Genomic DNA, 16,634 nt, shown 5'->3' with positions numbered 1-16,634 from the left:
TGGAAACTGTATTATGTTTCAAATAGCAAGCTTGCCAATAAAGAGGTACTATCTAAACAATCTGTGACCAAGTACAGAGTTCATTATATCATTACCCCAGAGTGTGGGAGTTCATATTTTGATGGTATCTTCTGACACCGACAAGAAGTGCACTAACTTACCACAGGTTTAAGAAAAACCTATGAAGTTTACAGAATCCCTCATCACTGTCTGTTGTCCTCAAGTATATAAAGCTGAGACTGTATAACTTTTCACCCTTTGGCAATATCTAAACTTCAGACTCTTACAAAAAGATTTCCACTGGTTCTGGTGGGAGCCCTAATGCAAGCTTCTGTGGCCAAGCTTTTTTCAAAAGCCACATTCAGATTTTTCAGCAGGTTTAATTAAATATGGGGATAAAAATGCAAGAAACCAGAGTCCTGTGACCTAGTAGGGAATCTTACAAAAATATTCCCTACCATAGACATAGTCAGAGACTGAAAAAGTTATGACTCAAGATTTTAGTATGTTTTATTGGTAACCAAACTTCTTTAAAGTGTCAACTGGTTTGTACATTGTAACACAAAGGGTGGAATCCAGGCTCCTGCCTCAACATACACTTTAAATACCATTTTATAAAATGTGCTATAAAGAGCCTTAGCTGAATTTGAAGATTTAGAATATACTAAACAAACTGGCTTGAGTAATCAGAAAATCTGCTGACAAAAAACTCAACATTTATCCCCAACTCTTCAATAAAGGGTGTCAAATGATTGGCCCCCAGTGCATGTGGACTGATTACCTGCTGCCCAACTAGGCTTAATGGAAAGCACCTGGGCTTATGAAGTGGGAAAGCTGCAAGTAGTTGTTGGCAGATGTCTGCAGACATTTCAGGGATTAAAAAAAGGATCCTTCAAGGCCCTGAGTTAGCAGAGGGAATGCCTATGGAGATTCAGAACCTCTTGTTTGGAGTTTGGCAGAAAGCAGAAAGATAGACCCTCGGGGAGGTGGGGCTGAACCCAGATGCAGGGCCGTAGCAACAAAGAATGTGGCCCCCTCCGAACATATGTCCGGGCGGGGCCTCTTACTTTTTTTTGCCACTTTTAGGGGCCCCCTTCCTTGCGGAGCCCCCTCTGGTCGGAGGGCGCTCGCTACGCCTCTGCCCAGATGAAACTGTGAGGAAGACTGCTGGTTTGAATTCTATTTTGAAAGACTAAGACTTAATAAATTGGACCCCAGAAGGGGAATGTTTTGACTATCTGGACTGTGTTGACTCTAAGGGACGCTAAGTGGAGGGGAAACTGAGGCAGGCCTTAGCAGCAGCATGCTGGCCAGAAGTGGGTGCTACAGGGCAGGCATGCTCTTTGACAAGGTGTGAGATGTTTCAGATTTGTCTTTTTAATGTTGAGGTAGCACTTAGAGTTTCCATTCTGCTAGCTACTATACAAACAAGTAAAACAAAAGTTCTCTGGTTAAGAGGCACACCCTGCCATTTACTTTGCCACAGCAGTTGCCTTTTTAGCCACAGAAAAGCCTTTTATGCTTAAGTAGAACATTGAGCCACGTACCGCTACAAAGGGTTAGACCACCTCTCCAAATGATACTGTAACTTATCCAATGTGATGTTTCCCCTTCTCCACCAAACTTACACTAGTTGCAACAGTCAAGATCACTATATAGCGATCTTTCCGGTTCCTATCATACGCATTCTGTTACAGAAACCCCTCCTCTTTGTGCTGCCTTTCCTTGAGAGTTGATATGATTTTGGCCGATCTTATGAGCTCCAGCCTGAAGGAACTTCAGAAGACTTCCTACAGGTTTTCCCAACTGCTCATTTTCAAGAGATATTTATGCTTGCTTCAGACACTGTTCAAGTTCTCTGCACCAGCAAGTGGGATCCTCAGCCCAGTAACTGTTGTAAAGATATTTTTTCCCCTTTTTCATTTTAGTTCCCTTAAAACAGCACATCAGTAGACTACACTAGTACTTCAAATATTCTGCCTTCAAATATTCCCACCACCACTCTGGGCACCAGAGACAAATTAAGGCTTGTCAACACTAGAAAATTGCACCGGTGGAACTTAAATTTTTAAACTGTCAAAGTTTTTCTGGTTTAAATGTGTGGACATTATTTTTATTTTTAACAAAGTAAGAAAGTGACTGGCTTATTTTAGTTAACCCTGTTCTTAACTGACTTAAGCTAAACTGAAATAAACATGTCAACACTGCCTTTTACACTAATTTAACTATAGCTGTTTAAATTCATGCCTCAATTTATAACAGCACTACTTTGTCATGTAGACAAGCCCCAAGTTACCTAGTAGATATTTCTGAGGCCTAGCTTCTCCAGTCTGATGTTATCCATTGTCCTAACTCTTAGTCTAGTCAAGAGCAGCCTCACCTGTCCTCATCTCAACCACATCTGGTACTCCTTACTGGTGTCTGAATACTCAATTATTTTAACCCATCTGATTGCTGAACTGCTTGATGCACTAAACTCGCCAACCAAAGTTGCTCTCAATCCTTCCTTCACTTAAGGTACGCTCTCCACATCACACAGAATATGTTTATCCTGCAATGATCTCTGCCTTTAATCAGAATGGGCCATTAAAATCCATAAGGCTTGCAGAAGCAGTTAGCGCCCCCTCTGTATAAGAGCCAGTTGTGCAACTCCATACATAACTGGATATGTGTAAAAAGGTAGGACTACGTATTCTACATCCACTCCAACATCAGGAACAATCAGACTACACAGAGGATTCCACTCCAGTTTACTGATCCTAGTTTCTTCTTTGGTAGAAACTACCAGTAGTCAGTTATGAGGAATTATCTGCTTTGCCACCCGCATGTAGAATCATGCTCATTCACAATATCTTCCCCTACTTCATAACACTTATTATTTCTCCTTCTTCATCTACCCTTAACATTCTGATGCAAGTCAGATCCTTAAAGCTACCTGCAACCTTTGCCTCCCTCTCTCCCCATCCCCTCAAATCAGATCTTTTCACATTTCCACTACTTTCAATAACTTTTCCTCTAACATCTTCTGGCCTAAAATACTACATAGCATTCTGAGCAAAGGACAAGGTCTAATGTCAGAGGCATGGTAAGAAACATGTTCTAACCATTAACCCTAACACGTATTATTCAGATATCAAACCCCACCCCACACCCAAGGGAAACATTCACTTTACTGTTAAAAACAAAACAAAAAAACAGAATGGTCACAAAATCCATGAGAAGTACTATTTTGAAGACCTCCAACATAATTCTTGTCAGAAGCTACAGGTTACTGAATGCTGTGACTGGAGGTCAACTAGACACTTGATAAGCAGGCTTCATTTCTGGGGTGGCATCCTGAAGAGATGTGCAGGGACTGAGAGGCACACCACTGTTTAAGGGCTCAAGTGTAAGTGTAAGTGTGTGTGTTCGCAAGGGTAGGGCAATATTCTAAAGCTTGGAGGAGTTCCAAACAAGAAACTTGTTCAAATCAGAAATCCTTTAGGAAGATCCCCAACCTATCTGTACAGTACCCACCAAGAATAATACTCTTCCTGGTAAGCATAAGCACAGGTCCTATAGAACCATCACACTGAGAAGCAGGACAGGCACAAGATCAACTATTTGCACCGAAGAAAGTGAGGATGCAAGAGTGACAGGCAACCCATTTGATCTAAAACTGCAGAACCAGATAGTTAGCAAACACTGAAAGGGAGCTAAGGGCCTTTGAGAGGTCTCCATGGTGCTGCACCATAGGGGACCACACCAAAGGATCAGAAGGACCATTAAGAGCACTTTGCTGGGTAGGGAAATGCAGCAGAGTCCCTGGAAGAGCAAAGAAAGTGGGAAAAATCCATCCCCAAAGTACAGGTGAGGAAGAGATTAACCCCACCAAACAGAAAAGAAAAGAGTTACCATAAAATGGGAGACCATTTGGCTGGAAGGGAAGCCCCAAACCTGTTCTTACCTACGGATAAAGCTAAAAAATAGCCAGATGGCCCAGATTCCTAGAAGGCTGTACTCACAGCTAGGTGGGATAAGGTGAAAGAAGAGGATTTGACTCCTAGGATCTAGTAATGGTACTTTCATGGACGGGGAAGTCTGAATATAGAAATCCAGCTCTTGAGGAGTTCAAGTTAGTCAACATATCTGGCTACATTAGAATTTCAGCTACACCCACATTTTAAGCAAATGCCACAGAAGAAACTGTGCAGCTGGTATCAATTCTGGGAGGAGATGACCGTTATTTCTCCTCTGAAGTGGAAGTGTGGAATACCAAAGGAAGGTCTGTAGTCAAGCAATTTCTTTAAAAGCAGAGGTGAGGGGGAAGAGTGCAATCAGCAGATCAGGTCGAGGGATCCTCAGCTCCTGCTGCTCTTTTCTGCTGATCTGGGTGCTCCATTCTTAGCTGGGGGGCTGCCTCACAATTCCCGTCGGCGCCCCCCCCCCCCCCCCCCCCCCCACACACACACACACTCCTAGCATACTTAGCTATGCCAGCATAACTAACATATGCCAGGCCTCAGAGAGCAAAAGCAGCTCATCTTACATCCTTGAAAGCAATTCCCTTTTCCCAAGTGAAACTATCAGAATTCCTTGCTCTTGAGATCATAGATTCAAGGACTGGAAGGGACCTCGAGAGGTCATCGAGTCCAGTCCCCTGCTCACATGGCAGGACCAAATACTGTCTAGACCATCCCTGATAGACATTTATCTAACCTACTCTTAAATATCTCCAGAGATGGAGATTCCACAACCACCCTAGGCAATTTATTCCAGTGTTTAACCACCCTGACAGTTAGGAACTTTTTCCTAATGTCCAACCTAGACCTCCCTTGCTGCAGTTTAAGCCCATTGCTTCTTGTTCTATCCTTAGAGGCTAAGGTGAACAAGTTTTCTCCCTCCTCCTTAGGGCACCCTTTTAGATACCTGAAAACTGCTATCATGTCCCCTCTCAGTCTTCTCTTTTCCAAACTAAACAAACCCAGTTCTTTCAGCCTTCCTTCATAGGTCATGTTCTCAAGACCTTTAATCATTCTTGTTGCTCTTCTCTGGACCCTCTCCAATTTCTCCACATCTTTCTTGAAATGCGGTGCCCAGAACTGGACACAATACTCCAGCTGAGGCCTAACCAGAGCAGAGCAGAGTGGAAGAATGACTTCTCGTGTCTTGCTCACAACACACCTGTTAATACATCCCAGAATCACATTTGCTTTTTTTGCAACAGCATCACACTGTTGACTCATATTTAGCTTGTGGTCCACTATAACGCCTAGATCCCTTTCTGCCGTACTCCTTCCTAGACAGTCTCTTCCCATTCTGTATGTGTGAAACTTCCTAAGTGGAGCACTTTGCATTTGTCTTTGTTAAACTTCATCCTGTTTACCTCAGACCATTTCTCCAATTTGTCCAGATCATTCTGAATTATGACCCTGTCCTCCAAAGCAGTTGCAATCCCTCCCAGTTTGGTATCATCTGCAAACTTAATCAGCACCTCTCCTACTCAATAGGCATGCTTTTTACATTCTCTCCTCAGTTTTTAGGAAGATACAAAGATAAAAGTTCTCTATCAACCCATACTGTATTCTCCATCTTCTAGGAGGCGGTCCACTGAGGAAGAGAAAACCTTTAACAATGATCAGTGGCCACTTTCCAAAGTCTTAACAACCTTTCATACACCATCTTGGCTCCCCCAAGCAGCTACTCTTGCCAAACTATTACTTATTAGCAAAGGCCCAGACCCTCTGTACAACTTCCTACAAAGGAAGCAAAATAGACTGAGGGGGTTATATGTACCTACTCTAATTGACAGCTCTTTATCCCCTACTTCCTGTGAGGGTATCCATAAATTACACACTGACGAGTTTGTTTAAAATGACAGACATCTCATGCACTTGTATGAAGTATGACATGAAGTCTGGTTTTTTAAACTGGCCAATTTGACCACAAAAAGAACATTCATTTTGAGCTCAGACCAGCCCCTTCTCCTCCAGAACTATGAATGCATCTTGTGTCTTCTTGGCATACCTCTGATCTTTGATATTCAGCTAATCTGACCAACTGGGGTTTGGCTCTTCCTCTACACCAGAACTGTACCTCTATGAGTTCTACAAGGTCCAGTTCTTGAGCTTCTCTCCACCACTAGCATTTGCTCCTGTTTATGCCAATATTCCACTAAATACTCAATGCTTGAGCAAGCATATTCATGTTTGACTCAATCTACTTCAGCTAAGAGGTTAACACAAAAGATACTGCTCTTGGACAAGCAGAGCATCCCTCAAGCAAGACTCCCTTCTTAACTCAGGCCTTCAGTCCACCCCTATGAAACTGCAGTATCATCTTGATCCCAACTCTTCTCTCCAAATTGAAAGAAGTTATTGTATCAACATCTTTCTAGAATTATTATTATTATTATTATTATTATGTGGCTCCTAAAGTCTTGATAGCAAAGTCCAGTTGTGACAGTCTATAGTTAGGGCCCAAATTCACAGTCCATTCTGGTCAATTTCACAGTCATAGGATTTTAAAAATTGTAAATTTCATTGTTTCAGCTATTTAAATCTGAAATTTCAGGTGTTGTAATTGTAGGGGTCTTGACCCAAAGAGGACTTGTGGGGCTGGGGGAAGGGGATCACAAGGTGAGTGTGAGTGTGTATATGGGGGGGGAAGGGGGGGGTAGAGCTACCTTTACTTCTGCACTGCTGCTGATGGTGGTAGGAGCCCAGCTCTGAAGGCAAAGCAGCTGCCAGCAGCAGCACATAAGTAAGGATGGCATGGTATAGGATATTGCCACCCTTACTTCTAGGCTGCTGCATGCAGAGCTGGGTCCTCAGTCAGTAGCCACCTCTCTGGCCACCCAGCTCTGAAGGCAGCAGCACAAAAGTAAGGGTGGCAATACCGTGACCCCCTTAAAATAACCTTGCGACCCCCCTGCAACTCCCTTTTGGGTCAGGACTCCCAGTTTGAGAAATGCTGGTCTCCCCTGTGAATTCTATATAGTAGTGGATAAAAGCACACAAAAGACCAGATTTCATGGTCAGAGACTCATTTTCATGTCTGTGAATTTTGTAGGGCCCTAGCTATAGTATTATGGTCACCACTTTTACAAGACTATGATAAATTTTGTATCAAGTATGCCATGTGAAAGATCATTTGAAAACTCAATCTGCTGAATATTGTTGTCCTGGTAAAATGTGTGTAGCAACACTGTATGAGAAGTTATTAGATTATATTATGTATCACTATTTAGAACATGCTCCAAAGTTAAGACAAGCAGGTCTAAACCAGTTTTTCCGAGACAAAGATGCACTAGCACCACAACCAGTATTAAAGAGCAATCACCAGCTTATGCAGCCATTTTTCAGCAATGGGAAGGTATAAACAAAACAAAAAACAACAAAAAGTACATTACATCACAGGAACATTTTAAACCTCACATCCACAAGAGACTACGTGTCACCATGACTCAGCAAGGATATTTCTAGCATAAGAAATTAAGTTAAAGGGGGAGCAAGACACTTGACTTCACCTCTTCTCCTCCCATCTCTCTGCTCATGACATCAAACAAACACCTGAAGGACTCTGAACTGTGGGGTGGGGCAGCCCCTGACTGAAAGGAAATCCAGCCTGTGGTAAAAGATACTTGTTTTAAATCTTATTAGTGTGTTAAAGTTTAGGAATTAACTTGCATTTTTATCTTTTTATTTCTTTTGTAACCAATTCTAACTTTTATGCCTTATCACTTGGATTCACTTAAAATATATCTTTCTGTAGTTAAGAAGCTTATTTTATTGTTTTATGTAATCCAGTGTGTGTTCAGATTGAAATGTTTTGGAAACTCCACTTAAGACAGCAAGGTTGGTGCATAATCATTTTCCTTCATTGAAATGATGGCTTTACTATGAGCTTGTACTATCCAGAAGGGTACTGTGTAGTACAAGACACGCATTTCTGGGGTCCAGGCTGGGACTAAGAACTTGCAGGTGTCACCCCCATATGCAATTCATGAGTGGCTGGGAGAGTATTCATGTATTCAGCTGGGAGTGATTTTAGATGCTAGTGCCTGTGTATGAGCAGGACCGGAGTGGTGTTTGTTCACAGCAAAGCAGTGTAAAAAGCATTCCAGGCTAGAGAGTTAAGGGGACACCACTGTTTAACAGTCCAGGCTGTACCCTGGGAATGTCACACCAGTTTTAGAGTCAGCATCAATGGTTAGGATTATTGAAAAGACAAGAAAGCACCTTTTTTGGATGTAGATGAAGCATAGGTATAGCAACCACATACAAGTTACATAGGATTTCATTTAATAGTTGGGTTTACATAGAGAAGTGTTATTTTTAATTTAGTGCACAATTACAGTGTTTCACATCACTGCAACATCTATTTAAACAAGAAAGTCACAGGTTCTCAGCTTTATCATCATAAGCAGCTCATATCTATATTTGCTGTCTGAGTACTCACAGTAGAGTTTGCTTTGACATTTAAGTGATACAATATATAAACTAAGCATTTAGTTCTCAAACTTGTCTATACTCAGTTTTATTTTTTCCATCCTAATCCTAAGCATCTAATTAATTTTAGTTATAAACTAATGTGAGGCATTCCAAGAGTAAGTTTCATGGAGCTATTTTTCTTAAGGGTCTTCCTTCCACTAAAACCACCATCTTCAGTATAGACAGTTTACAAATGAATATAAGTAAATAGTGTGAGTGAGCCACTAAATAAAGAAATATATTGACATATTAGCAATGGCTAGACTGAGAAAAAAAACCTCCTCTTTAAGCATTCATATTAACTGGGTAGACAATATGTCCTATAGCTAACCTACTCAACGTACACCCGAGAAATTGAAGAGATTGAGTTTAATTCTTTGGAACAAATGTTTACCATACTGAGTCAAATATTTAGGCAGATGTTACCATTTCTTTTAGGACAAAGAACCTAGTTGTAGATGATGATGATACTCTGACTCAGCAAGCAACTATGTAATTCATTTGCCAAGAGCAGAGATATGGCAAGGAGCCACTCTTACTGTACTGCCACAGACCTTCAATCAACATTGACCCTGTTTTATTTCATCAAGAGGCAGCAATAGCTTTGCAATTTCTAATTCCAGAGGAAGATGGTGATAAGTTAGATGTTTCATTTTCTATTTCAAACCCATTGAAAAGAGAACTTTATCTATTGGTTTATTTTAAGCACAGAATACATTCTTTCCTGGCTCACTACGCTGATACAAGATTCCAAAAAAAGAAATGATGAATTCCCACCACTTTCCAGCTATATTATTTAAAGATATGATAACCTCTCATTACCTTCTTTAATGTACAGCTAGCTAAGTTAAAGCAAGTTATCTGCTCATTCATATATTAAACAATGGCAATTTGTTGACTTTAAGATTATAAAATCTTTCTAGTCAGTTCAAACTAGCCAGTTGATGCTGTCCACTTGTCAGTTAAGCATGTCCAAGGCAAATGCTTTAACTAGATAGTATGAGCTAAACATCGAGATGGCCATTTGACATTCTATCGTTAAGTGGCCCTTAATTATAGCTAGCTAATGCTTGCAGCAGTATTTTAATTATTGTATACAAATATATACAAAATTGTATACAAAATTTTTTTGTACTATGGTAGCACTTGCTAATCAATACATAAAGTATCTAAGAGTCCCTGTCCCAAGCATTCTGTACTCTGACAGGAAAAAGTTTCCGCTTTAGGTTATCAAAATCCAGTCCGAAGTCTATACCCACCTCCTCCTTTTCATTTTTTAAGCAAATGAAGCAGTTGATTAATTCAGTCTAAATTAGCAACCATATTAAATTTTCCCATAGAGGAGAATTTAATGGCCAATACTTACATAGATGAGTCCAGAGTAGTATCGGTCCTTCAAATTATGCAATACAGAGGCTTCATTTAAGCAGGTTAATTCCGCCATATCTTCCACTTTAGAGAACTTGGGGGGATTCATCTTCTGAATATCATCTTTGTTGACCATTGCTTTCTTTCCGTTCTCTGCCAGTTCAACCAACACTTCATCTCCTCTTTCCTCCTTGATGCTGGCTGCCTCAAAGCCATGGCGCTCAGAAGGAATCCATACCAGTTTTTTAGCAGTCCAGTCAGCCTGGGTAGCAGGGTTGTAGATTACAGCCCTATCCACAAAGAGATACCTCTCTGGATCTTCCTGTCCAGACCTCTGCGCCATTGTAAATAGAGGTGTCCACTAGCATTCACCTTGTTAGATGGAGAAAAGGTATGTCAGTCACTGGTACTGTACACAGTTTGCGATCATTTCATAGCTAAACCATTTAACATATAAAAAGAAGTGGCTAATCGGCATATTAAATTGGATACCTAGTAGGGATACTACCTATATAAAGAATCCTGATGCTACTTATCAAGTTGGTAGTTTAAACAAGGTCATACCCTGACTAAAAGGTCCTGCTCTATACAAGTTAAAAATCACATTCATAAATAGAGCAGTAGGGAGACATTTATATACAATGGGAATAGTGCAGAGGTCTCTACTGTACATACCAAGTGCAAAGCAAGGATGATAATAATAATACCTAGTTTTTGTATAATAATTTTTACCAGTAGATCTGAAAACACTTTACATTCTTTAGTGTATTTGTCTTCACAACAGCCCTATGATGTACACTGATCTGTTTCCTGCAACCTAAAACACCAGATTTAATACAGGTTTGCCCAGAGGTACTGTAAAGAGTACTGAAATAGTAGTCAAAGGAAAGCACCACTTTATTTGTTCTGTGCAGCACATAGCTGGTTCTCAATAAGTCATCCAAACAAAACTGAGCAGTGAGATCAGATAAGTTAGACTAAAAACACTGATTACAAAGAGAATTTTCCTTGAGAGATAAGAACTTTATACGTTTTGGGTTTTTACACATCATATAGCCACTTGTTGTATTCTTTCTGAAAGCAGATCAGATTTATCATGGTTTTACTTCCCATCAATTCCAGCTGCAAACAGTAGGTGCTATTACGTTTTAAATGTTTCCAATAAACACCTTGTATCATAAAACCTGTGTAAGTATAAAATGTAATAAAAATTGAATCAATTTCTTAATCAATTCTCATACAACTGAGAGAAGACAAAATATCAAAATGTCTCAAGTATTTCATTTGATTCCCATCTCTCATCCATTAGACTAGTAAATGTGACCAACAGCCGCAAGGACAGTTGCATCTACACCTCTACCCCAATATAACGCGACCTGATATAACACCAATTTGGATATAACGCGGTAAAGCAGTGCTCTGGGCGGGGCTGCGCACTCCGGCGGATCAAAGCAAGTTCGATATAACGCGGTTTCACCTATAACACGGTAAGATTTTTTGCTCCTGAGGACAACATTACATCGAGGTAGAGGTGTATTTGATTAAGAACTCCCAAAATGTACAGTTTGGTTATCTTTAAGCACTTGAGAGTAGGGAGGTTGGGCCTAATGGCTTTTCCCTATCCTTAAAAAAAAAAAAAACAAAAAAAAAAACAAAAAACGAGAGAGAAATCTGAATTTTCACTACATACTAAGCGTTTGGGTCACTATATATCTTGTTTTATTCATCAGAACTATTTCATGGTAAATTTAGAACCGTTTTCCAAGCATTTAGAGCATTAATCCATTGAGAAATCTGTAGTTTGGCAATCTAAACATTTGAAAAATCGTGTGTTTGAAGCTAACTGTGCATTCGCCACTTTTTATACTACAGTATGCATTCAGATGGAAGTCTTACAACTCATCCACCCTCAAGTGAGCATTCAATTAAGTACTTAAGTACAATACTAATGTCTACATCTACAGCATGTCAGTTTGATAAATTGTTCAACACAACTAATGCAAAGCAAGTATGAGGTCATTCAATCCACCAGAGGGCTGTGAAGCAATCTGCTTCATTTACTACAGAATGGCTTAATTCTGCATCATCAGATCAAGAATTGACTACAGCAATAACAGCTGAATTTATTGGAAGAAGCTTCTGGGAGAAAAATCCATGGAGAAGAAAAGAAGAGTTAGAGGTGACTCCAAATGACTGCAGGAGCTCCATCTGATTCTTTACCTCAGCTAGGAATAACAAATTACTAAACCATTCAGAGTGCTAGTTACTTGCAGAGCCTTTCGTCCAAATCCAAAAAGCTAGTCATCTTTGTAATTCTAGATTATGACTTAATGCTGCAGGTAACTTCATATTATAAAACCTAGCTTCCATCCAGTGTGAGGCACTCTCTCTCACTGTCAAGAAGTCTGACTGGCAAATTGTCTTCCATAAAAATTTATCATTTATAATCTGAATTAGGATCGGTTTCACATGCTTGTTTTTTAGTGAAAATTTGAGTGGTTTTGGAACTCTATTACCTAGTCAAATTAATACAATAACAAAAATTGTTTATTGGTAAAATTTATTGGTAAAAGGGCTAGAAGTTGAAGCATTAGATTTACTCCCAAAGAGTATATGAACTAGTTCATACGAAGAATCAAATCTGTGTATTAAATATTAAGAGTACAGAGACCATTAATGGTCATTTTTCATTTTCTGTCCTCAATGCACAGATGTGACCTAGTTACTCAGGACAATGCCAGGTTGCCACAACAAGGATACCCCTACGGAAGCCAGATATATTGTGCTTTGCCTTAATGAGGGCTTTTTGCTAGACAGTATTATTTAGGGGGAAGATAAATTAAAATCCACATTCATAATTATACCATTTCACCATGCAGAACTCCAGTTCTCACAATGAAGATGCTAGTACATAATCCCAGGCATATTACAGTTCTAAACAAAAGGTTAACAAAATAAAAGAGCGAAGAGCACCAGCAGAGGTGGGGAGTGGCATCATTCAGTGGAGCCCTGGCATTTCCAAGGACAGGAATTTGTAAGAAGAGCCTCATTCACTACCTAGAGGTACATTATTTTTCATAAATATAATGCTAAAGCCAGCAAGAGTCAATTTCACAGTTCAAGCTACTTTTCTGATTTAAGCATTAATCAAACAATGGCTTCAGAATGAAGTGATAAGGCAGCAGGCTGCAGTTTTTAACTAGCCCGGACACTAAAGGACAAAAGAGCAAGCTCCAGACTTGGACCATTTTCTTTGGGGTTGCGGACAAAACACTCCACCCACTCTATGGCCTCGCATGTTCATAGCATTGCATCTTGCCAATCCCTTGGTGTTTGGATCCCATTTAACAGCACTAAGGCCCACTGGCCGCTTACCCCCACCCACCCTCCATCCATTTCCCCCCGCCCAAAAAAAGAGGGAGGATCATCATCTAAGACACGCTCAGACCCACTGGTGCATCACAACGCAAGTATTTCGCCCCACCCGCAGAACGGGACCCCACCCCACCCCCAAAGGGGCCTCCTCAGCCTCAAATCAGACACTGCCACCACCGCAGCCCTCTTCTTTCAGCAGCGACTCCCCCCATGCCTCTGGCAGGCTGGCAAGCCCCTAGTCAAGGCTGCAGAAGGGAGGAGATGGGGAAAATGGCCACCTTTGTGTGATCGATACAGACAGGAGCCTCAGCACAGAGGCTCAGGAGAAGGAGCCGGGGGGTGGGGAGAAGAGACATCCGCACGGGGGTGCAGCCCCCCAAACAGGGGCCGGTGAAGGGGGAGGCTGTAGCCCAAGGCAGCTCCGCGCCGGCCAAAGTGGGCTGCAACGAGCAGGCAGGGTCTTTGTCTCGTGTGCCACCCCCGCTCCTCGCCCTGCCGCCCCCTCCCCACAGCGAGCCCAGGCTCAGCCGCACGCCCACCCCGCAGGCGGGAAAGAGCCGGGGGGGCCGCACCCACCACAGAGCCGGGAGGGCGGTCGGCTGCACGCCCCCCGCTCCCCACATACACCCTCCCCCAGATCCGGGGGGGCTATACGCCCCCCCCGCCCCCTATACCCGGCGAAGATCAGGGCTGCACCCCGCCTCCCACACTGAGGGGGGCCCACAGACACCCCCACACGGGGGCCGCACCCCCCCTCGCCCTACTCCGCCAAGCCCCGGACAATGAGGGGACGGACAGTCCGACCCCCGGCCCCGCTAACCGAAGCCCCCTGGCGTGGCCCCTCACCTACAGACGCTCCGTATCCCCGGAGCTGGCGCCTCCCGCCCGGCTCCTCAGCACACTCCCCACTACACCCCCTCCTCGGGGCTCCTTTAGCGCCACCGCGCGACCCCCTCCCGCTAACCCCGAACAAGACCCGCCCACCCACTCTACAGCATCACCCATTGGCTGTCTCTCATGTCCATCACAGGAAGCACGTACGGCCATTGGCTTGCTTCGCAACCCATCTCCGGTCAGGGCCATAGCAACCTCCACAAGCTACCATCCAAAACCCGCCTCCTCCCTGGCCCCTCCCCACTGTTCTACCTGCCTATCAAGGCAAAACTCCATACCCAGTGGTGGGCTTCACTCCTGTCAGCCACATCGGTGGGCCGCAGAGATCCCACCTAGGCTCCTGGGCAAAAAGCTTGAGAGCAGTGTGGGATGGCACGTGAGAGGGGTTGCAATGCCTGAGGCTGGGAGTGCTCCTGCTACCTTGGGCTGGGGCAAGGGGCTGAACGCTGTCTGTCTATGGTGGGGGGCATTAGAAAAACCCCTATCCCCGCCCCCTGCAGGGAACTGCATGCAACACCGCTTATCCCCGCCCTCTGCAGGGAACTGCAGGGAACATCCCCAATCCTTTCCTCCGCTCATCCCCCGCAGGGAACTGCATGCAACACCGCTTATCCCCGCCCTCTGCAGGGAACATCCCCAATCCCCCCCTCCCCCGCGCGCAGGGAACTGCATGGAACATGCCCTATCCCCGCCCCTGCAGGGAACCACATGGAACACCTCCACCCCTTGTAGGGAACTGCATGGAACATCCCCAATCCCCGCCGGTGCAGGGAACCGCATGGAACACCCCCATCCCCCCCCCCTGCAGGGAACTGCATGGAACACCCCCCATCCCCACCCCGTGCCTGGCACTGCAAGCAACACTCCCCATCCCCGCCCCCTGCAAGAAACTGCATGCAATACCTTCTATCCCCACTCTGTCAAGAAGTCTGACTGGCAAATTGTCTTCCATATGTATGACATAACCCCTATCCTCACCCCCTTGCAGGGAGCTGCATGCTATACCCACACTATCCCCGCTCCCTGCAATTACCAGCATACTGTTGCTCCCCCACCAAGGAAATGCATGCAACACTCTCTTCTATCCTTCTCACCCCACAGTGCATAGAACTGCATGCATGAAACCACCACTAGTACATTCATGCACACATCCTGCATGGTAAGTGTGTGCAATGTCCCCAACTTCTCATGTAAATGTATTCAACTTAATCCACTGTGAGACAGACCCATTTGTGATTCACAACTCAGTGTCAGCAACTCTTATCAGGCCTGACAGACTCACTACACATCACACACTGGTGTCATGATATTTATTTAAAAGATGACTGGTATCCTGTTTCCCCGAAAATAAGACAGTATCTTATATTAATTTTTGCTCCCAAAGATGCGCTAGGTCTTATTTTCAGGGGAGATCTTATTTTTCCATGAAGAAGAATACTTATATTCCGGGGTGGCCTTATTAGCGGGGAGGTCTTATTTTCGGGGGATGCCTTATATTACAGCGAGAGGCAAAACTGGAAGTAGGTCTTATTTTCGGGGGATGTCTTACTTTCGGGGAAACACGGTAATATATCATTTGAAATGACACACTGGTCATTGCTGTCACTGTGAAATGTTTATATATAAGAACTCCGTAGATAAAATTATGGATACTCTGATAGACAAAGGAGACAAAAAAGGTATCTTCTATGTAAAGGGGAAAGAAAATATGATGGCAACAGGAAAGAAGGAAACAGATCAGTTTGCATTTTAGCAAACGCCAGCAGGGAAAGAAACCAGCGTGGAACTTCCTTCACCACCAGACTCCATGTTGCCTTCCTCAGAGCTTGAATGAACTTTACTTTGGGCAGTAACCTTTCACAAAATCCATGTCAAAAGTTCACTGGACTAGAAAAGAGGGGGCAAATAACCCCAAGTTATCTTTCACCAAGAGGACAAAGGAATCCAAACTTTGGCCTTTTTGGGGGGGAGATCCAGACCAGAAGAGTGGTCAACTCTCTTGCTGGAAGGTAGATTGGTAAGGAGACTAACTTGAACAAAGGCTGTAGCTTGTTTTGTTAAGTCAGCCTCTAGGAAGCATTTTTCACTTTTATTTGCTTGTAACCATTTCTAACTCTATCCTTTGTACTTCAATTCATTTAAAATCTCCTTCTGTTAATAAACTTGTTTTACTTTTACTCTAAACCAACCCAATGATGTGTTTGATTTAAAGTGAATGGTAACTCCAGTTAATATGGCAAGCTTCTGGGTAGCTTTAAAGGAACAAACTAACCATATTATCTCTCTGAATGGTCCAGGAGGGGGCTGGACATTGCAGAGCAGACAGTTTGGGGAAAATTCGGGACTGGGGGGCATTGGGGTCACCTTGCCAGGTGTGACCAAGGTTGGTGGATGCCAAAGTATGGTAGTGGTGTGACATACAGGCTGCTGGAATCAGAATTGCTGAGTCAGAGCTGCTTAGCACACAGACACTCCGTGCATGCTTGTATGCTGACTGGACATGTCCAGCCCAGAGACGTACAGCAC

General features: G+C 43.1%; 1 protein-coding gene across 4 annotated transcripts in view; it reads right to left on the bottom strand.

Moving 5' to 3' along the window:
- MYH10 (myosin heavy chain 10) overlaps positions 1 to 14,139 on the bottom strand; it is a 154,090-nt gene extending 139,951 nt beyond the window's left edge. For all 4 annotated transcript variants that reach the window (XM_024215616.1, XM_024215617.1, XM_024215618.1 and 1 more), the window contains exons 1-2: positions 14,061 to 14,139; positions 9,838 to 10,211 (exon numbers count right to left, since the gene is read on the bottom strand). In XM_024215616.1, the coding sequence (XP_024071384.1) occupies positions 9,838 to 10,182 (345 nt within the window). In that variant the 5' untranslated portion in view covers positions 10,183 to 10,211; positions 14,061 to 14,139. The remainder of the gene's footprint in view (positions 1 to 9,837; positions 10,212 to 14,060) is intronic.
- Between the last annotated feature and the right edge of the window lie 2,495 nt (positions 14,140 to 16,634).

Source organism: Terrapene carolina, unplaced genomic scaffold, assembly GCF_002925995.2.
Source record: "Terrapene carolina triunguis isolate 2854851 unplaced genomic scaffold, T_m_triunguis-2.0 Scaffold192, whole genome shotgun sequence".
In the NCBI taxonomy this organism is placed as follows: domain Eukaryota; kingdom Metazoa; phylum Chordata; order Testudines; family Emydidae; genus Terrapene; species Terrapene triunguis.
The sequence above is the reverse complement of the archived record's forward strand: the minus strand, read 5'-3'. Positions and strand labels throughout refer to the sequence as shown.